Source organism: Stegostoma tigrinum, chromosome 8, assembly GCF_030684315.1.
Source record: "Stegostoma tigrinum isolate sSteTig4 chromosome 8, sSteTig4.hap1, whole genome shotgun sequence".
NCBI classification, from domain to species: domain Eukaryota; kingdom Metazoa; phylum Chordata; class Chondrichthyes; order Orectolobiformes; family Stegostomatidae; genus Stegostoma; species Stegostoma tigrinum.
In genome coordinates, this window is record NC_081361.1 from 17330415 (window position 1) to 17356861 (window position 26447).

The 26447-nt window shown below is 42.2% G+C and overlaps 1 protein-coding gene across 2 annotated transcripts in view; it reads right to left on the reverse strand.

The window, feature by feature from the left end:
• The window catches only part of LOC125456665 (acyl-CoA-binding domain-containing protein 6-like), a 190556-nt gene that overhangs the window by 10599 nt on the left and 153510 nt on the right, over window positions 1–26447 (reverse strand). For both annotated transcript variants that reach the window (XM_048540016.2, XM_048540018.2), the window contains exon 7: window positions 14345–14375. In XM_048540016.2, the coding sequence (XP_048395973.1) occupies window positions 14345–14375 (31 nt within the window). The remainder of the gene's footprint in view (window positions 1–14344; window positions 14376–26447) is intronic.

The following is a 26447-nucleotide window of genomic DNA, read 5'->3' on the forward strand; positions in this document are numbered from 1 at the left end:
CAGAGACATGGATTAAATAACTCTACTGATAGTGTTTCCTCAATTTTGTGACATGGGGCATATATTCCATTTGTCTGGTTGGAGATTAAAGTCACATACTAATTAACCAAAAACCACCTACCCCACAGCAACACTTTAAATAACAGAAGCAAGTTAACTTACATGGTTGTTTATGAAGATGTTAAGTGTTTTAAATATCTGCTATAATTGCCTTCCAAAGAACAATCACTGTGTTTTGCTGTTATTTATTGTATCTGAGTCATTTTCAGAAACGTCTGAATTCATTCGGCTGGAGATAAATGCAAATGCTTTTGCTCCAAACATTCACAAAGACTGTTTCTCTGCACATCGCCCTTGGGACAAGTGAGTTGCAGTCATGTATCTTATTCCTGGTTATCTAACACTATGGAGTATTTTTATTTCTAAGAAGTCACTATCCAGTAAGGTGAAATTATTAGTAAAGCTCATTGATTTTGTGTTACAGTGACACTTTACAAAAGGGCATTTTCAGAATCAACACAATTCACATTCCATGTGCAGAAAAACCTTCAATACATGGCTGATGGATTGGAACAGCTATTCTGATAAGGAGGAAAATAGCAGATTCTGCTGCACTCATATACAAGGCTACGTGATCTGTACTCAGTCATTAGCCAACATAAAATGCAGCTATCCACTTACTGCCATCATATAAAACTGCAAAGGTAATATAATGCCCCAGACTGGTCACAAGTGACTTGTCCTCAAATTTCACCCCCCACAATCTCCAAGACAGTTTCTAAATGGCTCTACTCAGGTGACAACAAACCTCCTTTTAATACACTTATTCTAATTTCCAAATCAAGACAGAAAGCACTGTCTTAATTAATTGAGAATTCCATCAGTTTTGAGGGGAACAACTGCTTAAAGCCTGTGAAAACTAATGGGTTGGATTTTGCTGTAAACTAATAGTGAGGCCAACGGCACTGTGATTTGCATATATTTGCATAAACTGGAAAGTACAAATAATCACAAAATCTGAAAGCAGCGGCCAAAAATTTTCTCCAAAAGCTTCCTGAGAAAAGGCATCCTGAAGCCCAGTGGACGGTTTAAATGTATCGAGTGGTGCAAAGTTGCGGCACTTATTTTACAGATACAGACTAACTTGGAAAAAAAAGTTTGGGTTTGACTGTTTTGGTTCCAGTATCCTTTTAAGAACATAGAACATAGAACATAGAACAGTACAGCACAGAACAGGCCCTTCAGCCCACAATGTTGTGCCGACCATTGATCCTCATGTATGCACCCTCAAATTTCTGTGACCATAGACATGTCCAGCAGTCTCTTAAATGACCCCAATGACCTTGCTTCCACAACTGCTGCTGGCAACGCATTCCATGCTCTCACAACTCTCTGCGTAAAGAACCTGCCTCTGACATCCCCTCTATACTTTCCACCAACCAGCTTAAAACTATGACCCCTCGTGCTAGCCATTTCTGCCCTGGGAAATAGTCTCTGGCTATCAACTCTATCTATGCCTCTCATTATCTTGTATACCTCAATTAGGTCCCCTCTCCTCCTCCTTTTCTCCAATGAAAAGAGACCGAGCTCAGTCAACTTCTCTTCATAAGATAAGCCCTCCAGTCCAGGCAGCATCCTGGTAAACCTCCTCTGAACCCTCTCCAAAGCATCCACATCTTTCCTATAATAGGGCGCCCAGAACTGGACGCAGTATTCCAAGTGCGGTCTAACCAAAGTTTTATAGAGCTGCAACAAGATCTCACGACTCTTAAACTCAATCCCCCTGTTAATGAAAGCCAAAACACCATATGCTTTCTTAACAACCCTGTCCACTTGGGTGGCCATTTTAAGGGATCTATGTATCTGCACACCAAGATCCCTCTGTTCCTCCACGCTGCCAAGAATCCTATCCTTAATCCTGTACTCAGCTTTCAAATTCGACCTTCCAAAATGCATCACCTCGCATTTATCCAGGTTGAACTCCATCTGCCACCTCTCAGCCCATCTCTGCATCCTGTCAATGTCCCGCTGCAGCCTACAACAGCCCTCTACACTGTCAACGACACCTCCGACCTTTGTGTCGTCTGCAAACTTGCTGACCCATCCTTCAATCCCCTCGTCCAAGTCATTAATAAAAATTACAAACAGTAGAGGCCCAAGGACAGAGCCCTGTGGAACTCCACTCACCACTGACTTCCAGGCAGAATATTTTCCTTCTACTACCACTCGCTGTCTTCTGTTGGCCAGCCAATTCTGTATCCAAGCAGCTAAGTTCCCCTGTATCCCATTCCTCCTGACCTTCTGAATGAGCCTACCATGGGGAACCTTATCAAATGCCTTACTGAAGTCCATATACACCACATCCACAGCTCGACCCTCATCAACCTTTCTAGTCACATCCTCAAAAAACTCGATAAGGTTTGTAAGGCATGACCTACCCCTCACAAAGCCGTGTTGACTGTATTTGATCAAGCCATGCTCTTCCAGATGGTCATAAATCTTATCCCTCAGAATCCTTTCTAACACCTTGCAGACGACAGACGTGAGACGTACCGGTCTATAATTGCCGGGGATTTCCCTATTTCCTTTCTTGAAGAGAGGAATTACATTTGCCTCTCTCCAGTCCTCAGGTATGACTCCAGTGGAGAGCGAGGATGCAAAGATCTTTGCAAGAAAAGTGATGAACTTAGAGCATGGATCAGTACCTGGTGCTATGATGTTGTGGCCATAACAGAGACATGGGTTTCTCATGGGCAGGAATGGTTGCTGGATCTTCCAGGGTTTAGAACATTTAAAAAGAATAGGGAGGGGGGGAAAAAGAGGAGGGGGTGTAGCACTACTAATCAGAGAGGGTATCACAGCTACAGAAGCTTCCTTTGTCGAGGAAGATCTGCCTACTGAGTCAGTATGGGTGGAAATTAGGAACAGCAAGGGAGTAGTCACCTCGTTAGGGGTTTACTACAGGCCCCCCAATAGCAGCAGGGAGATTGAAGAAAGCATAGGTCGACAGATTTTGGAAAAGTGTGCACGCAGTAGGGTTGTTGTAATGGGTGACTTTAACTTTCCTAATATTGATTGGAACCTCCTTCGAGCAGAAGATTTGAATGGAGCTGTTTTTGTAAGGTGTGTTCAGGAGGGTTTCCTAACGCAGTACGTTGACAGGCCGACGAGGGAAGAGGCCATTCTAGACTTGGTGCTCGGAAACGAGCCGGGGCAGGTATCAGATCTTGTGGTGGGAGAGCATTTTGGTGATAGTGACCATAACTGCCTCACATTCTACACAGCTATGGAGAAGGAGAGGATTAGGCAGAATGGGAGGATATTCAATTGGGGAAGAGGAAACTATGATGCGATTAGACATGAGTTAGGAGTATGGTAAGTCATAATTACAAACAATAGCTTTTAAATTAAACTTTCATGACTGTGGTGTTCCAATCTTCAGATTTTAATTATTCTTGGAGGTTTCAAAAAGATGGTTTACTTTATCTTTCTTATTTTATCAGTCTCAATCCCTCACACTTTATTTCCCTCTCTTACTTGCTGCCCTTTTAAAAATCTGATATAACATTAATACAATATTCCAACTTGCATTTCTTGATTCAGACTGTGCTGTTTATTAACCAGTTACTAAGGTGATTGGGTAAGGAGATGCACTTGCATTCCAGATACTCTGTGCACTTTGACACTGTGCCTTCTAGACGGTTGGTTGATCACGAATTGTCACAGAAAAGTCTACGAAATGTACGTACGGAACTAAAAATCTAATGAACGGTTTTATAGGTCAGCGTAAATTCTGGCCCTATATGAAGATCAGATTCTTGCGTTCACTTCACTACTGTTCAATATTTTCAATTAAATATGATATTTGATTACAAAAAACTGTCATCTTTCAACCCAGGAAATGTTACATAAACTGCAATTTTGAAGTATCATGAAAATATAGAGCTATTTGAAACTAACACTCTGCCAATACATTTTTCCCAAATAGATTGTAGTGATCTTTCAGTTCATGTTATCTCAGGATGAAAATTACATTTCCGCAGGTGCATTTATCTTTGATATAAGGGATCAGACCACTCCTCTTCAGTTAATGACGCTGCACAGTCAGGTATGTATTACGCAGAGGACAAATGTCTTCTTGACTGCCTAAGTGATACTAAGATCAATAGAATAAAGGTGCGACTGGTAACCTTACCACCACAAAGGTCAAGCAGAGGAAAGCTGTCCTGTACTTTACAAATGCACACACGACCACCAGGATCAACCGGCGTGTTCTTCCCATACAAATGAATAATCTGATGGGTTATGGTCAAATGTACAGATTGGTCACCTAGTTATAATAATGCAGGGCAGGAACAGTCGTGGAATTGTACCCAATATTGGGCACTGCCTCAGAAAAACAAAACATACTGAAGTATGCTAAAACACATCGGTGCTTTGTAGTGGAAGGCTGGTTTGCCAGGCTAGTTCAGCAGGCACAGTTAGCCATTGAAGACAGGACTGCGGAAAACTCTGTCTCCCGTCAGGTGCCCCAGTAAATCAGCTTGGTTTTTATGACGATCAGGCTGATTTTAGTGATTCTTTCTGATACCAGCTCTCAAAATTACTAAATTTATTGAATCTGAGCTTGCGACCTTTGGCGTTGTTACTTCAGCGTGACAGCCGCTACCTTCCCATAGCAACAGCTGACTTCTTCTGCAGTGGCACTACCCCATGTGACTTGTGCTGCAGTGCCAATGGCCCATGTGATACCTGCTGCATTTTTATTTTATGAACTGTGTGGAAATACAATGCTTGTGTTATGGGAAATTAAAGTATGCATACAAAAAATATGCATATTTATGACGGATAAAAAAAACGCAGTGCCAGAAGGGTTAAATAATACTGTAAAAGCTGGTGTCATGCAAAATGAAATATAGACTTTATCATTGCCAACTGCATATAAAAATGGAAAATGCAAGCCTGGTAGTATTAGAAATCTGGATGCAGGAAATGCTCATGTAATGTTCGTGTAAGACTCAGGAGGTTAAACAGCTAAATTTATGGTGCTCCAGGACCCCCATTTGTCAAGTGACAGAACTCTGGCCTTGCACAGAGAGAAGGGAAAATGAATGCTCATCTCTTCCTAAACTTCATCAACTTGCATTATTCCAGTCATTCGGCTCCCTGTGCTGATTCCTGTCCCTTGCTGTCGAGGTCTTTTCTGATGGGACTGAGGCAGCACAAAGCGGCAGATGGTGCCTCTAAAGCAAAGGGCTCCAAGGACACGGAACCCGCCTTGTCCCCCTTATGTGACCCCTCCCAACCCCCCAATCTTCCTTCAAGAAGAGTCTGATTTCCTCAGGGACTGCTTATAGGCAATAAACCCACCCCAGGAGGGGTCTTGTCTACACAATAGAATATTGCCGGTTTGAACACACACACACACACACACACACACACACACACACACACACAGTATCTGCTGGTTCAGGGTCATCATCTCTGCAACAAAAATCTGACACACAGATTACAGACCCAGCCCATTAAAATAATTTAGCACAAAATCATTTTGGTGATTTAGTGGCTATTGTAAAGAAGCCGATTTATTAATTTGCTCGATTTATCATACAAGGTCTGTAGATTACTGTGAAAATGTGCAGATTGAGTTGGTTGAGCTGTAGTTGGGAAGAAAAAAAACTGTAATACCAAAGCATAAAGTTTATTGCTAAAGCACAGTGAAACCCATGTGTTAGCATGGTACTGTATTAGAGGTCATTTTCCGTGAATTAAAAATGCTGCAAACTTATTCTGAACCCAGAGACTGCCATATCCTGGGACTCTCAAACAAAATCACCTTACTGTATATGTTAATAAATGCTCTTACAAAATAAAGCTTCTTTAATATTGATTCATATAGACAGTTGCATCATTTGTAGGGCATACTTGGTCATCTGGTAACTGATTCAGTAAACGCCATGAGCAAATCAGTTATTACAACATTATCTCAATGGAAGCTTAAAATCACTGAATATCAACTGAGGCTACATATTTAAATAAAAATGTACATCTAGAAATGGGGTAAGAGTTAAAATACAAGGATCAGTTGCACAAAATGGACTGATATGCTCATGGGTAAAGGACATTATAGGGTGATCTAACAGAGATGTTTTAAGATGAATAAACAAATTGATTGGATTGATAAAGAGAAACCCTTTGCTTTGATGGAGAAATTGCGAATGAAGGGACATCACATTGAGAATACAGACAGGCCATTCAAAGGTGATATCGGGAACCACTTCTTTACTCAAAGTGTTAAGAAAGTCTGGAATGCCCCTTAATGCTGCTAAGGCTGGGACTCAGCTTATGATTTCAAAACAGGGACTGACACATTTTTTGCTAAGTGACGATTTTAAGAGATGCCAAGTCTGAGCAGTCACTGTGAAATTGAATGCTGGCATATACTCAAAGTTGTAAATATTCTCCACTTGTTCATCTGTTTCCAATGTAATAAGTTCCTGTAACTTGTTGGTAGTAACCCAGTAACTTAAATGTAAACTACCTTAAGTTCCTGTGATGAACATGTGGAAAGTATTGATAATGAAAATTCACTGCTGTATATGACAGTATATCGAGCTACGGGTGTTGCTGCACAATGCACATTTTTGAGTCTTTACAATTTTAAGTGAAGTTTACATTGAGACACCAGCCTAATGCATCTTGGGAATAAATCATGAAGCAGATGTTACTGATTACACATACTATTTATTCAGTTATTTAGTACAATTACATTCAGCTGATATTATCTCACCAATTATGACCACCAGGTAAAATATCAAGAATACTATAAATTAATGCTAGAGCTGTGACTTATCTGCTATTGTGTTCCTGTGATCAAAGTGAGCTAGCATTGAATGCTGACATTGTGCTTCTTAAAAAAAATGGTGTGGTTGCATTGCAACTTCAATATGCATCCTGTTCAGGAGACCCACTTTTACTCTATTGACAAAATCACAGCCCAGAATTGGGTTGTAAAATTGGAAGTATTCCTCAGGTTGGAATCTTCAGATCTGTTGTCATTGTTCTCCTTGGAAAAATAATAGCAGCGGTCAAAACATCTCATTTTATGCCATCCAAGCTTATCAGCTCATTCAGGGGAAGCTCCATACAAACACTGGGGAAAATCTCAGGCCATTCTGACTCAAATTCAATGTCATTATTCTTGGCTGACAAGCTCAAGCAATGTCAAAGACAAGAGTCCTCTCTGTAAGGTTTGAGGGCTAAACTTGATGTGAACCTGACATCCCTATTGTCTGAAGGGTCTAGGCCCGAAATGTCAGCTTTTGTGCTCCTGAGATGCTGCTTGGCCTGCTGTGTTCATCCAGCTTCACACTTTATTATCTTGGATTCTCCAGCATCTGCCGTTCCCATTATCTCTCATCCCTATTGTCGCGCACTGTTAAGGTCATTGTTTTCTTCGGAGCTCTAATGCTCAACAGGAGCATGGCATAGCATTCTCTACTATCAGGCCAGCTCTGGGAGACAGAAAGAATTGGTTTATCCCCATCAAGCAACTGACCTAAGCCTCCAGACTACTGAGTTCCCAATATTCTTTCTGGTTTGATATACTCAATTATTACCTCAAATGGTTTCCACAAAAACAGCAGTCTGGGGTGTCTAACTACTTCACCTTCATAGAATCACCACATTGTGGAAAGGGGCCATGCAGCCCATTGAGTCTGCACCGACCCTCCACAGAGCTTTCCTCCAGACCCACCTTATCCCTGTACCTCTGCATTTAGCCATAGCTACCACCACGTCAGCACATCCCTAGACACTACAGGTCAACTTAGCATGGCCAATCCACCTAGCCTGCACGTCTTTGGACTGTGGGAGGAAACCGGAGCACCCCGAGGGAACCCACGCAGGCACAGGAAGAATGTGTAAACTCTGCGCAGACAGTCACCGAAGGCCGGAATTGAACTGAGTTCCCTGGTGCTATAAAGGCAGCAGTGCTAACTGCTTAGCCACCGTGCTGCCTTTGTACTGTATCCCTTAAAGTGTTCTTTTCAGATATGACCAAAGTTTGTAGAATCAAACTCCACCATTTTATTGGCAAGTGCTGTTCAAATGAACTGGACAAAACTGGACATCTGCACCCTTTCCCCTTCTATCCAACTGAACATCAATACAGTGCATTTAAAGAAAGATCTTCAGCTGAATTACAATCCTGATGCATGAATCTGTTTGATGAGCTGTAGAATTGATCAGGTATAATAAGTAGTAAACAACATTTGCTATGAACTACCAAATGAATTAATTCTACAAAGTCCTGAGTTGAAGGACAGGTCTGTATTTTTCGAAGAACATTATTACTGCTAAAGGCACAACACAGATTGTTCAGAGGAATTTTAATTTAGAAAGGAGGCAGGAGCCACATGTAACACATGAATAAAGCTGCTATTCACCTTTACCCTATTTCAGACTTGCAGTTGGCAGCCACACACCCATCCAACGATATCTCTCACCTCCCCATCCTGTATGACAGCAAAGCATTACACCTCCTTCGAGAATCTCCTATTAATGTAGCATGTGACAATAGTTCACTTGTAATCACCATGCTAAATCTGCAAGAGCAATTCACCTTGTTCCATTTCTCCAAGTTTCCATCATAGCGCTTTGAGTATTTTCACTTTAGCTAATGCTGTAATTCCTTTTTCAAGGCTGTGATTCCATCTGCCTCTACTACTGTCAAGCTGCTCATTCAAGGTCTTAGCTATTCGCTGTGTAAAAATATTTTTCTCCATACCTGTTTCTTTTGCCAATCACCTTAAATTAGTGTCCTCTGGTTCTCAATCCTTCCACCGATTGGAGCAGTTTCTCCCAACATCTACTCATTCTAAAAATAGCTGTCAGATCTCCTCTCAGAGTTCCCTCTTCCCAATAGAACAATCCAAGCATCTACAATTTATTCACATAGATAAGGACTCCCATTCTTGGAAGGACTCTACTGATTCTTCTTTGCACTGTCTCCAATGCATCCACATTCTGCCTCAAGTGTGGTGCCAGGAATCTGCACAATACTCCAGTAGAGGTAGAGGCAGAGGCAGAGGCAGAGGCAGAGTTATATGTGGCTTCATCACAACTTCCTTACTTTTATACTCTGTGCTTCTTTTCCTCAAGGCCAGGATTGACTATGATTTATTCACCACTCTCGTCGACCTGTCCTGCCATATTCAATTGTTTTTGCATGCATACCTCCAAATCCCTCTGGCTCCTGCGCTCCCAATAAAACTGTATTCTTATTGTCATGCTACATTCTTCATTTTACTTTCTCTGCATTAAATTGCCACTTGTCCATGTCCATTTGAAATTAACACTACCACTCTCACTGCGCACAACATTTCTAGCTATTGTGTCATCTTCAAGTTTTGATATAGTGCTCCCACACTAGAGTCTTGTCATTATTACACATCCAGGAAAGCAAGGATCCTAACAATGACCCATGTGAAACTGCAATATAAACCATTCTCCAGTCCAAAATACAGCCATTCATCTCTGGTCTGTGTTTCCTGCTACTCAACCAGTCAATTTCATATCTATGCTGCCCCTGTCTTTTTTATTTCATGAGTTCTAACTTCCTTCACAGTCTGTTATGCAGAACTTCATTAAATACCCTTTGGAAGTCCACGTACACCACATTAACTTCGTGTGCATGTGTGTGCGCGCGCTCTGTGTGTGTGTGTGTGTGTGCGCACATGTGTGTGTACGTACATGTGTGTGTGTATACGAGTACGTGTGTGTACGTGTACGCGTGTGTGTGTGTGTGTGTGTGTGTGTGTGTGTGTGTGTGTGTGTGTGTGTGTGTGTGTGTGTGTGTGCGTTAGTAACGCAGCTCATAAACAGCATTAGAGTTTGAACGAGTAAAATTACAAGCCAATAGGTTGTAGTTGTTAACCTATAGCTACAGTCCATTTACTTGTAATAATCAGCAAATCTTGTCAACTACAGAAACTTCATTTGTGTTTTCTGTCAACCTGGGTCTGAAAGTCAGGTAAATTGCGGAATCCTGCATAAACCTGTAACTTTTCTGATGACTCAGAGAATAGCGGAGCTCTTTCAACATGCTACCCGACTGAGAGGTAATAATTTTCTCCACATGAGACTTTTGGTAGGGATTCTTAGAATGACTGTTTAGAATCAATATTTACCAGGCATAATTGTAGAGTCTACACATCAGAAAAAAGAATCACTTACTTAAAGATTTCATTTGATAGGATACATGTATTATGATGGATGTATAAAATATTACCATCCGCACTTTGTTATTTTTATGCTATAAATTTCTAGGTGCACCTTTATAATGAACACTGAATACATATATTGGTGGAAGACAAAATTACAGCATGAGAAGGTTACAAATACAATTTCCATTCCATATTTGGAACAGGAAATTTATAATATGAACATAACCACAAGTTCCAGGCAACTGCGTGAAGCTGAGCCACACTGTGACAGGTGTCATAATTGGGTGAGACAAGATACCAAGCATATATCTACACCATCATCAAGACTGATTACCTTAGCCAACTCCACGCTTGGATCAGTTCATTTGTTGCTGACACCGTCATCCAAATTTTTGTTATCACTGGCTTTGACTACTCCCATCCTTCCCTGTCAGCCTCTCAACACTGCTGCCTGCATCCTTATTCACACCAAGCCTTGTTTACCAAATAGCTCTGTGGCTTGCTGACCTTCACATTGACTTTCAATCTGCCAATGTCTTGATTTTAAAACTCACACCCTTAATTTCAGCTTGCCTTAGCATTTTGCTCTTCACTATCTCTAACATCTGGCAGCACTGAAACTTTCCGATCTCTGTCTTCCTCAAATTCTGTCCCTTTGTATAATCATGATCCATCATTGGTGGGCTTGCCCCTGTTGCGGTACGGTGCCGTGCACAGATTGGTTGGCATGTTTCCCGTGTTACGGAATATTATGTACTCACCTGGCTGTAAAACATTCAAGACATGCCCCGGGTCTGTGAAAAACACTAAGTAAATGTAACCTTTTCTTTACTGATACAATTATTCTACAATTTAAGTAGTAGTGAATGTTAACTTTGATATTTATGATAACAGAACCAAAACATAGATAGAAATGAAATATAAAGGGAAATATCCCATGGCCTTAAAATAAATGTTTTGTTTTCGAGAAGTCAATTCAGTATATGCTTGAACCCACATTCAGTAACCCACTAAACGTCCCTCAGTAAGTAGTCTGACTGTTGTCTTGTGCTGAATCTCATAACTTCAGCTGCAATGTGTGTCCATAAAATGTGTTTGACATCATATGTAATACATCGAACTGTTTTAAGGACTGTTGTCAAACTTAGCTGTAAGTCAGGGAAAGGGAAGGGAGTCAGATCCTGAGAGGACCATCAAAGGATCGTAATATTCCAGTAGAGTTCACCATGCAAAATAATGTACAAAATTTATCATAATGCTTCACTCAAAATCATGGCTTTCTCTAGCTTAAGCTCACATTTACAATAATTGGTTTCCTCTTTGAATAAGAGAAGTTTATATGACTGCCAGTTAGTTGCTCACATCTTAGGGATGTATAAGCACTGTGTATAAATCAGTAGCAGGACAAGGAAATTCACAAAAACACTATGTATCGACACGGAGAGTAATATATCTAGTAGACACTTCAGTCCTATAAAGGCAGTACAGATGTCTTTACGTACATGATAGAAGACCAGTGAAGCATACTGGTGTCACAACTAAACCTACTACATAGCGATGTCAGTTTTGATGTAAAGCCTTCCATGCATATGCAAACATCAAAATGGTTGAATACAGCAGCTACACACTGGGTAGTCTGTAAAGTGTATCACTCTCTTGTAGATCATTGTAAATTTTAAACATCCATGACATGTCCAAATGTTCCAATATCATAATCAGCAATCTTTAAAGATGATAAAGTATGGGCAAGCACTTGCTTCCATCTTAATTATATCAAATGGCAGGAATGGTGTCAGGCAACTGGTCTTTTTTGTGCTTGTGGAGCAGGCAGTGTTAGCAGCACTGTCTCCTGCATGATTTGGATCCAATCTTTAGCTTTGTCAGCTTAAAGAAAAGCTCATAAATTCAACTATCCAGAGTTCCAACTTTCGTCTAAAAAAAAGAATGAAATGTTTGCTTTAGTTAAATGACTCTATTCCAGTTAAGTTGGGAATATTCTCAATTAGTTCAAGATAAAGCCAAACCAGGGTTTGCTGGAGGGAAAAACAGAAAGAAAATTATTGATTTTTGTGGATGATATTCAGCTTACATCTGAAATAAACTTAGAAATTGGATGGATTTGAAAAATCCTAGAGCTGGCAAACAAAATAGATGTTAAAAAATTGAATATTATCAAAATAAATGTAAATCTAAAGAGATAGTGAATTCACTACAATCTGAATTTTGAGGAAAGCAGCCAAAAAAAAGTACAGTTTATAGTAAGCATCAGTGCAAGAGACAGAATTAAAAAGTTTCGTTGGACATTGGTACAACCCATTGATCCTGGAAATCGTCATTTTAAAAAGTGTTCATTGTTGGTTGTAAGAATTTTTAATTTCAATTTCCATATTTTCAGGGTTGGGGTGTATAACTAAATCACCACGGCGTATATGTTCTTATAGTTAATTTCTACCTCTCAAGATCGTGTTGACATGATTTTGAAATTCTTCGTCTCCTCTCAAGAGGACCAATCCATGATACCGACATGAGGCTTCTCTGCTTCTAATGCAATTTAAAACCAGCCTCAGATTCAGATTCTCCCCTTCAATCCAATTCCAATCCACTTGCTCATTTTTTTTTAAATGGATCTAAACATTACTTAAGCCTACCAACTGCTGAGATGTTTTGAATGAATTTCGGAATGGTTATCAACTTTGGGAAGGTATGTTGTGTATAAACTGCTTACGTAGAATATTTTCCTTTTATTACAATTACAAAGTACAGAAATCAGGAATAAGGTGCAGAAGTTGCTGTGATGAAGACGCAGTCCAGCTGTTTCTGAAACTATTGCATCACAAAAAAAACTGCATATGTGTGCAGCTGGACTTTACAGAGTCATTCTCATTGAAGGAAGAATCATGGAAGTCCTGGTCGATGGGTTAAATCTTCTTAAATCTATGGGAAATTTGCACCTTTGGAAGAAATTGAAGATATGGCCTTGAGGATTAGGACTCAAACTGAGATGTACTTTAAGACTTGCATATGGGAATACATTTCAAGAAGTGTAAGCAAATTAATTAAGACAGTGAAGATAATGATTCAATCTTCTCTTCCTACCAAGCTAATACCATGAAATAATTTACAAGTAGGGGTGGCCAATGCATAAAAATTCGCCTTGAAGGTGTAACCAGGCCACACAATGTTTAATGTAAGTGGCCTCGTATTCACTGTGGAGATGCATCAAACTCAAAGTACAATAAAGTTTTTATTATCCGGCACCTATGGGGCAAACAATGTGCTCGGCATAATTAAGAGGTCCACATTATCAATGTTAAAAACACATTATGTAATGGAAAAGTAATGCTGGGGGTATACACATCACTGTTTTCCTTTATTTACAGTATAAATTATTTTAAAAATAATGCAACTTGGCCTTAAATAAAACTTACTAGCAGAGAGCAATCTCACTCAGACCCTGGACTGTCTACTTGGACATCACAGTACATTGCAGTATTTGAGAAGAAATTGATTTGAAATTGAATCAACTGTTGATATTTCATGTGACCATTCAATTGAACAACATGTCTATTTATATGAGGTAAATAAATTTAAAACAACTATAATGATCAAACAGAATAATACAGTAAACTTCACAGTAGTTGAGGTATATAATTTTTTGTCAATTTATCAAGCGTGCCGGTTAAAACAAAGTTTGCTGCATAATTATGTTTTGATATCATTTGTCATTGTAATGTAACACAGCTGGTATATTTTCTCCTCTGTGGAAACACGGGATAAAACACAATCATCAGCTATGAAATTCAAAGAGAAAGAAATCTACTTGTCATTGGGGAACCACTTTCAGGTTGGCTATCCATTCTGCCTAAATACAATGTAAGGAAAAGCTGACAGGATTGCAGGAGGTAACGCAAAATAGGCCAAGGAAGGATCTGGAAGAACCAATACCATCTTCACTTCATTGTTTATCTGTCATTGTGACTACCTGTGTCCCAAAGCAATGACTTGGAGACAGTCAACAATTGAAGCCATGGTTGAAATGGTCAAAACCCCATTTCAAAATCTGGCAAGAAGATTTTTACAACACAGAATAAATTATAAAGTTAAGCTGACAATCTTACCATAATGCAATGCTGTCTGTCCTTCACTGTCCTGCAATTAGAAGAAAAAGATATTACTATAGACCATTTCCATCACCAGATAAATGTGGATCATGTAATGAATGTTCATATAGGAATATTAATGGAGCCACTGTATGACTTTATGATGCTAACTAAATCTAGAGTTAACTTTCAACAGGCCTGGCAGGTGGCCAGTGTTAATCCATTGGCCTTTAACTTCTGGGATTTGGCTTCAAATTAAGAATAGAAATCTCCCCTGTTGGCTATAAAGGGAATACACAAAGTGTTAGAGTAATCTGAATCCAGATCCTAATGGTTCAGGAAAAAAATGATCATGTAAGCAATTTGGAGCAGTGTGATAACCTTTACAATTATCCCAAGTAGCATTATTTTAGCCTGGTTACTACAGATTTGCATGAAAAAACCTTGGGAGCAGTGAGAATACTACTTCCTGAGATCATTTCTCCCACCAACAGAAAGGCTCACGTAGATGAGCTACAGGTTGGAAAATGTAACAGTAAGGAATACACTTCCTGAGGCTGAACTTCACAATATTTTGGGAGAGTACAGAGAAAGCTCATTACATATCTAACTATGTTTGAACCTGGTTTTGGAATATTCAGCATTGACACAGAGATTCAAAGGTAATAAATGTTTCGTTCTCGACACTAAATGTTACCAGCTTGATGATTAATGAAACTAGTTAACTTAACCTACTATCCTGAGTTAGGGTGCTTATATATACAAAACAACAAGACTAACTTATATTTACAAGTAACTTAGACTAAAAATGTCCCATGGCACTTTGTTCGACCATTATCAAACAAAATGGGCAAAGAATACACAGTTATTCCTTGTTTCACATTTCTGATGTTTTCCTGTAAAACAGCACGCAAAATGAAAACTTGCAAAATGAAAATCACTTTCCCATATGAACAGGTGTAATAAGACTGTATTATATTCTTCAAGTGTAGGTAAAAAGTCTACTTGTGACCGTAAATAAAAACTGACACAGACGTCGAGATATTGTTAGCAACGGCCCATTTTCCATCCTGACTGGTCGTAGCTTGTGACCCTCTCCTGATCCTCTCACTGGTTTGCGAGTTGCTCCCTCTCAATGGTTATAACTGTCTCCCATCTCCGGGTTGATCACCACCCTCTCCCATCCTGACTGGTCACAACCCTCCACTGACACCCTCGTTGACTGCTTCACTCTTCGGAGTCTCTCACTGGTCACTTCCCTCTCTCGAATCCCTACATAATTCAGACCATTGAGTTCCTTTTTTATTTGATAAGTTCCAGTGAACCTTGCTTGTAATGGTACCCCAGAGACAGGTAATGGAACAGGCACATTGTTCCCCATGACAATTCCAAGGATTCTTTCAGCATTCCTACTATGCCAGGGACTCCTATTTAACTTGCAACAATTAGCTATGATATGGCCAATCTTATCAAAACAGGAGGATATTTCTTTCTTTATTTACCTTTTAGATGCCAGCCTTTCTCCTTTATTAGTTTAACATCCATCTGTCTACTTCATATCCAGATTCCTTTATTGATTCCCATATGACCATTTTCACACGTGTAACTATCAAAGATGTAACAGATTTCCATAAGAACTGTTGTTTTTTAGATCTTCAATATTTGGCACTCACCAAATTAGTCTTGAGGGTTACCAGAATAATATTTCAGAATACCCCCATAATAATGATTTCCTTTACATTTTAAGATACTTTCTCTAATTCCTGTAAATGGATACACTGATCCCAAAGCATTTCCTTTCCTCTTGTAGATTCCACAAACGTTTGATTAGGTTTCTTATTGTCTTAAATTGAAATTGACAAACTTCAGGGACAAGCTCACAAGCATCTTTTAACAGCTTCAAAAGCTGCTGATTGTTTTTCTGACAAACTAGTTTACATGTTCAGAGCTGTTCAAATCTTCAATTGCACAGTTATCTTCTCAAATTAGTGCAAACCCTTTCAAATTCATCCTTTGCAAATTTAGGTGTTAAAATGAGCTTTCTAGTTAAATTAAGCCCCTCAATGGAATCAGAATCCTCGTCTGAGGCTCCACTACTTCCTTCTTCTTTTACTCTACTGTTTTCCCTAGCAAAATCATGTGTCTGATTTGTTTGGAATTCAAGATTTTTTTTTCACTTACATCGCTCTTTCATTTTCTTCCTCATCTCCATTTTTCTCTACTTGCTTTTCTTTTGCCAAGTGAAGCCTCCTTTAATTTCCATGTTTTCCCCCTTTTTTTCCCCTTGACATTGGTTTTTTCATCTCTTTTTCTTCCAGTTCAAGTTTTTTTTTTTAAATTTCTGACTGAATCTTAGCTAATTCTAGCAAGGACACATTAATTTTGGGGTTAATACAATGTGGAGCTGGAGGAACATAGCAGGCCAGACGGCATCAGAGGTGCAGGAAAGCTGACCCGAAATGTCAACTTTCCTGCTCCTTCGATGCTGCCTGGCCTGCTGTGTTCCTCCAGCTCCACACTGTGTTACTCAGACTCTAGCATCGGCAGTTCTTACTATCTCTTAATTTCAGGGTTTCCTCTTTTTAAATACTAAAAGCTGAGTAATTATTTAAGTATCTCAACATTACATGATCAAGATTTTGTATCTATACTCAATCTATCCACCAATATACGCACTCACTATCCATTGTCAAAGATATTAATAATATTTTTAACTGTTATATTTTTAGTCCCAAAGAAAATTTTGCTCCCAAACAACATGCCCCGAGGCCCCCCAACAAATCTCTTGTCCCGCCAGGGGACTGAACATTCTGCACCACAGCCACACAACCAAAGATGCCTACCGCTTCATCCCCTGCCCATCCTTTGAGAAATCCCACCACAGCGTTGTGTTCCCCCTCCCAGCTTACAGGCAGAAGCTGAAATGGGAGAATTCTTCGCAAAAGAAAGTATTGTGCTAGTCTGAGGCAGTGGAAGACAGTCTCCAGGATAGCGTGGACTGGACCGTGTTCAAGTGTTCAGCGGAAAACCCAAACGAGTTCGCCATCACCGTCACCAACTTCATTTGTAAACGTGTGGGGGGCTGTGCACCAAAGAAGTCAATCCAAGTGTTCCCCAACCAGAAACCTTGGATGAACCAGGAAATCCACTCCCTACCGAAGATCAGACGTGCAACATTCAAGACGGGAGACCCGGACCAACAAAGGAAAACCAGACATGACCTCCGCAAAGCCATCAGGGAGGCCAAGAACTAGGCCAAGTTAGAGCCCAAGCCTACCAAACAGACACCTGTCGCTTATGGCAAAGTCTAAATGGCATTATGGGATACAAAATGAAACAGTGTAAGATAGCGGACAAAAACATATTCCTCCCTGACACGCTCAATGCTTTCTACGCTTGGTTTGAGCAGAATGTCAATGGCATGGTGATGTCTGTGCAACAGTCCCCGACACACTTGTTCCCTCCATTACCACTTTGGACTTTAGATCGACCTCCCTGGGAGTCAACCCAAAGGAAGTAACAGGCCTAGACGGTGTCCCTGTCCGAGAACTCAGATCCTGTGCAGACCAACTAGCAGAGATTTTCACCGGCATCTTCAACCTCCCCCTCCTACAAGCTGAACTCCCTACCTGCTTCAAGAAGACGACCATCATCCCCGTACCTGAGAAAACTCATGCAGTGTGCCTTAATGACTACCACCCTGTGGCTCTGACCTCAATAATCACGAGTGCTTCGAGAGGCTGGTCGTGGCTCACATCAACTCCAGTCTCCCAGCCTGCTTTGATCCCCTACAGGTTGCCTCCCGATGTAACAGGTCCACAGTGGATGCCATATCCCTAGCCCTGCACTCCTCCCTGGAACATCTGGACATCAAAGACACGTATGTCAGATTCCTGTTTGTTGTCTACGGCTCTGCCTTCAACACCATTATCCCCTCCAGGATGGCCTCAAAACTGCGTGACCTTGGTCTTGGCTCCACCTTCTGCAACTGGATCCTCAGCTTTCTGACCCACAGGCTGCAATCAGTGAAGATAGGGAACTGCATCTCCCCCACAATAAGACTCAACATCGGAGCCCCCCCAAGGATCCATTCCCGCCCCCTACTGTACTCCCTGTACACCTATGACTGTGTTGCCAAATTCCGAATGAATGCCATCTACAAGTGTGCTGAAGACTCCACCGTACAGAGACGGATATCTAACAATGATGAGTCAAAATGCAGAAGGGAGATAGAGGGCTTGGTGACATGGTGCAATGAAAACAACCTCTCTCTCAACATCAGCAAAGCTAAAGAACTGATCATCAACTTCAGAAAGAAAGGGGGAAAACACACCCCCATCCATATCTATGGAACGGAGGTTGAGAAGATGAAGAGCATCAAATTCCTCGGACTGACAATAACTGACGACCTGTCCTGGACTTCCCAAGTAGATGCAACGTCAAGAAGGCACAACAATGCCGCTTCTTCTTCAGGCTGCTCAGGAAATTTGGCATGTCCATAAGGCCCCTCACCAACTTCTACAGAGGCGTCATTGAAAACATACTGTCTGGGCTGGTCCGCCAACTGCTCTGCCCAGGACTGTAAGAAACTACAGAAGGTGGTGTACGCAGCCTAGGCCATCATGGAAGCCAATCTTCCATCCAAGGACTCCATTTACACGACTTGCTGCCATGGAAAGGCAGCCAACATCATCAAAGACCCATTGCACTCTGGTAATGACCTCCTACAACCTCTTCTGTCAGGCAGAAGATACAGAAGCCTGAACACACACACACACACACACACACACACACACAATCAGGTTCAGGAACAGCTTCTTTCTGTCCATTATCAAACTGTTGAATGGACTTGAGCCTCAAATAATGTAAACGACAATGAAACCTGTTTGCCTCTAAGTCTTTTTGATTTGTACAGCTTTGCTTACTGTGATCTGCCTGAACTGCTCATAAACAGAGCTTTTCACTATATTTTGTGACAAAATGTGACAAAAAATCAATTAACAACCAAAGAACTCTAAGTAACGTAGTCAGAACCATTTTGCAACTCCACCCATGTAATATATGTCACTACAGCACCTCAGATTTGTGTGCAGAACTACCACGTTGTTAGTCTTTTAAAAAAAAATTTACTTTTTAAAATTTCAAATTTAAAATATTCAAACTAATTTCTATCCCACCAAGGAACACATTTTGTTATGATGCCACCTAATGGCAATGTCAAATCCCAGAATGAAACCTGGTTTGATAGACTACACAGTTTACTTTTTGCAGATTTTTTTAAACTGTGATCAATCACTACATGCATTCACAAGAGGCTGTCAATGGAGTTTTAACAGAAGAACATCAAAAATTATTACACACAAAAGAAATGAAATCGATTATTTTACACTGAGAACTACTGAAACAGTTTAAAGTACAAATATCAGAAATAAGGACTCAATCCTGTTACTCTAAACAACAATTTTACAATAATTCAAACTTCATTGTTCCACTTTAAATTCCATCGTTCAGTGGATATGGCTGTAATTACTTTCACTCAATACCATCTTCTTTAGTTAATGTCCATGTCCTGAACAAATGGTTTAACACAGCTCACTTACTCCTTAACTTGTGTTCCTTAAACCCACACATTCAACAACCTTGGATGACTTCCTCTTGCGACAACTTAAGGCCTTCTGTTTCTGGAGCATTTCTTTTCATACAACGTAAGTTTACCAAAATGAAACCTAGATTCCAGGGGCTAAATTATAAGGTGAAATTATACAAATTAGCCTGTTTATCTAGAATTTTAGACGGTTAGGGAGTGACCTGATTAACGTCTTCAGGATATCAACCGGAAAAGACAGGGTAGGGAAAGATAAACTATTTCCACTGGTCAGAGATTCTAGGACTAGGGTACATAGTCTGAGAATTAGGGCCAGACCATTCAGAAGAGATGTCAGAAAGCACTTCTACGTACAAAGTGCGGCAGATTTTTGGAACTCTCTTCTACAAATGCAGCGGCTGCTAGATTAGTTGTTTGTTTTAAATCTGAGACAGATAACGTTTTGTTAAGCAAAGGTATTAAGCAAATGACTTCTGAAAGTCTCAATTAAATGTACGTAAACACACTTCCAAATTGACCTGCTCCCAAGTACAGAGGCCAGAATGAAACTAAAACAAGGTATCCCCGTCTTAACATACACAATACAAATCAAACATAAAGCTGCACGTAGTTACATCAATTTTAGGAGCTTCCAAATAATAAAAAGGATATATCCTGAACCTGTAATGCAGGTGGAAGGGAGAAGCAGTGAGCGGGAGGCTGCAATGGGGAGACAGTGAGCGGGAGGGCTCTGAGAAGGAAGCGGTGAGTGGGAGGTTGCAAACATGGAGAGTGGAAGGTTTGCGAGAAGAAAGCAGCAAGTTGGCAAGTTGCAAAGAGGGAAGTGTTAACTCGGAGGTGCAGAACAGTTTAGGAGAGTTAGTGAGCAATGCTGTGTATTTAAAACACAGACTGCACATGTGCATAAACCAAGATAAAACAAAAGTGAAGGCCATCAGGTTAAGTGTTATTACTTACAAATTATCCTAAACCAAAGATGCACTACTATAACATTTTAAATGAGGGAAACATGTGACAAGATCAGTACATAGGCTTGCTAAAGCAGTTAGTTATAAGCGGGTTGAGTTGTGGATAGAGTGAAGGGCTGTTCTAGGTGACAAAGGGACATTGATAGGATGCACAGATGGGCTGAGAAGTGGCAGATGGAGTTTAACCCTGAAAAGTGTGAGGTGATTCATTTTGAAAGGGCAAATTTGAAAGCAGAATACAAGGTTAAGGGAAAGATTGTTGGCAGTGTGGAGGAGCAGAGGGATCTTGGGGGTTCATGTTCACAGTACCCTGACAGCTGCCGCCCAGGTGGATAGAGTTAAGAAGGCATATGGTGTGTTAGCTTTCATTAACAGAAGTTATCTCCAGCTATACAAAACCCTGGTTCGGCCACATCTGGTGTATTGTGTCCAGTTCCTCATTACAGGATAGATGTGGAAGCTTTGAAAAAGGTGCAGAGAAGATTTACCAGCATGTTGCCTGGAATGGAGGGAAGGTCTTATGAGGAAAGGTTGAGAGAGTTAGGGATTTTCCCTTTAGAACGACGATGAGAGGTGACTTGATAGAGGTGTACAAAATAATCAGAGGTATAAATAGTGTGGATAGCCAGAGACTTTTTCCTAGGGTGGAGGTAGCTATTACGAGGTGGCATAGTTTTAAAGTGAGTGGAGGTAGATACAGGGGAGATGTCAGAGGAAGGTTCTTTACTCAGAGTGGTCAGGGCGTGGAATGCATTGCCAAAGAGGGTAGTGGAGTTGGCCTCATTGGGGGCATTTAAGCAGCTATTAGACAGGCGTATGGAAGATAGTATAAAGGCAGGGGTGGAGGTTAGATAGACCTTAGATTTAGGGTAAAAGTTTGACACAACATTGTGGGCAGAAGGGCCTGTACTGTGACGTACAGTTCTACGTTCAAAGTTCTAAGCGGTCTCTTGAAGGAGGAGTTAGGGACAGTCATATAAAGTGGCTCGGGGAATAAATTCTGGAACCAAAGGCTTAAATGGTTGATGGCACAATTGCCAATAATAGAACAAAGGAACTAGAAGATTCACAAGAGCTAGAGTTGGAGGAATACAGAGGACTCCACAGCTTATGATAGAGGATGGTACAGAGACCAGTAGGTAATCAAAGTATTTAGCTCTTCTGTGTTGTTTTGCATTAGTCTTTACACATGCATTAAGTGTGTGAGCTGCACCACCAACCAGACATGATGGAGAAACATGCTTTCACTATCTCAGAGACTGTTAAGCTAATAGCACCTTTGCTGCCCTCGACCTGTTCTCTCGGAATGGGAGTCTGCATACTCCACGGTCTTCTGGATGGCTGTTCTTCTAAAAGGAATCTCAGTTCTGTCTGTCTTGCTGTGACATTGCACTCCTTACAGACTATTTTCTCTTGTTTTCTAAAACGCTGAAATATTCACTTCAAGCGTTTTCTTTTAAAAGTCTTCATTAAATGCCCTAAAACAAATTTCCAAATTGATCTGCCCCCAAGTACATATGTCAAAAATGAAACTAAAACACAGTATCCCCTTCTTAGTATACACAGCTTTAAGTTTGATTTGTATTGTACGTGGTTATGTCAAATTTAGACGTTTCCAAATAATAAAAAGGATGTATGACAAAACTTCATCACACATTCACTGCTGCTATTTTTGCTTTTATAGCAGTGCTTCTGTAATGCATGGTGAAAGGTTACTTCCATTTGGCTCTTGTTTATTGGATTAGTCTCGGAGGTCATGGTTGAAATATTATTGGATTGGGCTACTATCAGAGATAAAAAAATTAATGAAAGCTCAAATTTGCTGAGAAAGTTGCAGAGTGTGTAATTCTTTAATGATGACGCTTCAAGTACCTTACCACAGCAGCTCCCTGAAGATGCTCTGTGGTTGAGTGTCATAATGAAGGTGAATTAAAATGTAATGTAATGTGTTTCACTTCCCTCATCCAAGGCTTTTTAGCTGTAGCATTGATTAAAGGCAGTGCTGCCAAAACAAAACCAAACATCACAGCAACACACGGTGAGTCACACAACATCTGACACCACTCTGATTTCTAGAATGTTCTCCTCATCAAGGCAGGGGCAGCAGGCTCTTTTTATTTTTCCCTCTTTACTGTTCTCACCCCATTGCCATTTCAAACCTTTGATCTGGGGAGGAGACTGGAGTTGAAAACAGGTTTCCCAAGAGATTGGAATAGTCTTCCAACTGGCCATTTTCAAGTGCAGGCCTAGACAATGAAAACCACCAAACTGCCTTGTGTAGGTGAGAGATAATGGGAACTGCAGATGCTGGAGAATCCAAGATAATAAAATGTGAGGCTGGATGAACACAGCAGGCCAAGCAGCATCTCAGGAGCACAAAAGCTGACGTTTCGGGCCTAGACCCTTCATCAGAGAGGGGGATGGGGTGAGGGTTCTGGAACAAATAGGGAGAGAGGGGGAGGCGGACCGAAGATGGAGAGAAAAGAAGATAGGTGGAGAGAGTATAGGTGGGGAGGTAGGGAGGGGATAGATCAGTCCAGGGAAGACGGACAGGTCAAGGAGGTGGGATGAGGTTAGTAGGTAGATGGGGGTGCGGCTTGGGGTGGGAGGAAGGGATGGGTGAGAGGAAGAACAGGTTAGGGAGGCAGAGACAGGTTGGACTGGTTTTGGGATGCAGTGGGTGGAGGGGAAGAGCTGGGCTGGTTGTGTGGTGCTGTGGGGGGAGGGGACGAACTGGGCTGGTTTAGGGATGCGATGGGGGAAGGGGAGATTTTGAAACTGGTGAAGTCCACATTGATACCATTAGGCTGCAGGGTTCCCAGGTGGAATATGAGTTGCTGTTCCTGCAACCTACGGGTGGCATCATTGTGGCAGTGCAGGAGGCCCATGATGGACATGTCATCTAAAGAATGGGAGGGGGAGTGGAAATGGTTTGCGACTGGGAGGTGCAGTTGTTTGTTGCGAACTGAGCGGAGGTGTTCTGCAAAGCAGTCCCCAAGCCTCCGCTTGGTTTCCCCAAGGTAGAGGAGGCCACACCGGGTGCAGTGGATGCAGTATACCACATTGGCAGATGTGCAGGTGAACCTCTGCTTAATGCGGAATGTCATCTTGGGGCCTGGAATAGGGGTGAGGGGGGAGATGTGGGGGCAAGTGTAGCATTTCCTGCGGTTGCAGGGGAAGTTGCCGGGTGTGGTGGGGTTGGAGGGCAGTGTGGAGCGAACAAGGGAGTCACGGAGAGAGTGGTCTCTCCGGAAAGCTGACAGGGGTGGGGATGGAAAAATGTCTTGGGTGGTGGGGTCGGATTGTAGATGGCGGAAGTGTCGGAGGATGATGCGTTGTATCCGGAGGTTGGTGGGGTGGTGTGTGAGAACGAGGGGGATCCTCTTAGAGCGGTTGTGGCGGGGGCGGGGTGTGAGAGATGTGTTGCGGGAAATGCGGGAGACGCGGTCAAGGGCGTTCTCGATCACTGTGGGGGGAAAGTTGCGGTCCTTGAAGAACTTGGACATCTGGGATGTGCAGGAGTGGAATGTCTTATCGTGGCAGCAGATGCAGCGGAGGCGGAGGAATTGGGAATAGGGGATGGAATTTTTGCAGGAGGGTGGGTGGGAGGAGGTGTATTCTAGTTGGCTGTGGGAGTCGGTGGGCTTGAAAAGGACATCAGTTACAAGCTGGTTGCCTGAGATAATCGAGAATGCCCTTGACCGCGTCTCCCGCATTTCCCACAACACATCCCTCACACCCCGCCCCCGCCACAACCACCCTAAGAGGATCCCCCTCGTTCTCACACACCACCCCACCAACCTCCGGATACAACGCATCATCCTCCGACACTTCCGCCATCTACAATCCGACCCCACCACCCAAGCCATTTTTCCATCCCCACCCCTGTCTGCTTTCCGGAGAAACCACTCTCTCCGTGACTCCCTTGTTCGCTCCACACTGCCCTCCAACCCCACCACACCCGGCACCTTCCCCTGCAACCGCAGGAAATGCTACACTTGTCCCCACACCTCCTCCCTCACCCCCATCCCAGGCCCCAAGATGACATTCCACATTAAGCAGAGGTTCACCTGCACATCTGCCAATGTGGTATACTGCATCCACTGTACCCGGTGCGGCCTCCTCTACATTGGGGAAACCAAGCGGAGGCTTGGGGACCGCTTTGCAGCACACCTCCGCTCAGTTCGCAACAAACAACTGCACCTCCCAGTCGCAAACCATTTCCACTCCCCCTCCCATTCTTTAGATGACATGTCCATCATGGGCCTCCTGCAATGCCACAATGATGCCACCCGTAGGTTGCAGGAACAGCAACTCATATTCGGCCTGGGAACCCTGCAGCCTAATGGTATCAATGTGGGCTTCACCAGTTTCAAAATCTCCCCTTCCCCCACCGCATCCCTAAACCAGCCCAGTTCGTCCCCTCCCCCCACAGCACCACACAACCAGCCCAGCTCTTCCCCTCCACCCACTGCATCCCAAAACCAGTCCAACCTGTCCTTCCTCTCACCCATCCCTTCCTCCCACCCCAAGCCGCACCCCCATCTACCTACTAACCTCATCCCACCTCCTTGACCTGTCCGTCTTCCCTGGACTGACCTATCCCCTCCCTACCTCCTCACCTATACTCTCTCCACCTATCTTGTTTTCTCTCCATCTTCGGTCCGCCTCCCCCTCTCTCCCTATTTATTCCAGAACCCTCACCCCATCCCACTCTCTGATGAAGGGTCTAGGCCCAAAACGTCAGCTTTTGTGCTCCTGAGATGCTGCTTGGCCTGCTGTGTTCATCCAGCCTCACATTTTATTGCCTTGTGTAGGTGGACAGGACTGCTGTGTCATAGAATCCTTATAGAGCAGATAGAGGTCATTTGACCCATTGGGTCTGCAGATACCACCCCACTGTATCCATATGATACCGCACTCATCATGATTAACCCACCTAATCTGGACACACCTGGACATTGTGGGGCAATTTGGCATGGGCGAGGAAACTAGAGCACATGGCGGAAACCCACATGGGGAAAATACGGAAACTCCATACAGTCAACCAAGGCTAGAACTGAACCCAGGTCCCTGGTGCTGTGAGGCATGCAATGTTTGCTAATGCGTCACTGTGCCACCACGGAGTGTTGCTACTGTATAAGGGCGAATGTGGGGTGATTATTTTCCCCAGGGTACTACAGGCATTGTAACATCTTACTTGCTGTTCAATACAGATCACCCGGCTGAACACAAGTTAACTCCGTGCTATTTAATCAGTTTGCTGTTGTACCTCAGCCACTTAGTTAGAAGCAGCCTCTAAAGTCCAAAGATTGTGCACCCCATTCCATACCAACAATACAAAAATCAAGGCTTACAATCTGGCACAGAACGGAGGGAATTCTGTTGTGCCAGACAAGTCTTTTAAACAGAGGCCCTGTCTAACCTCTCAAAGTGGACAAAAGATCCCATGACACTGCTAATTAATAGAAGTGGAGAATCCAGGCCAATTTCTTTCCTTGCATGCCAGAAGCAGATTTTCCGGGTCCTTCTTTTGAAATTTTTCTTC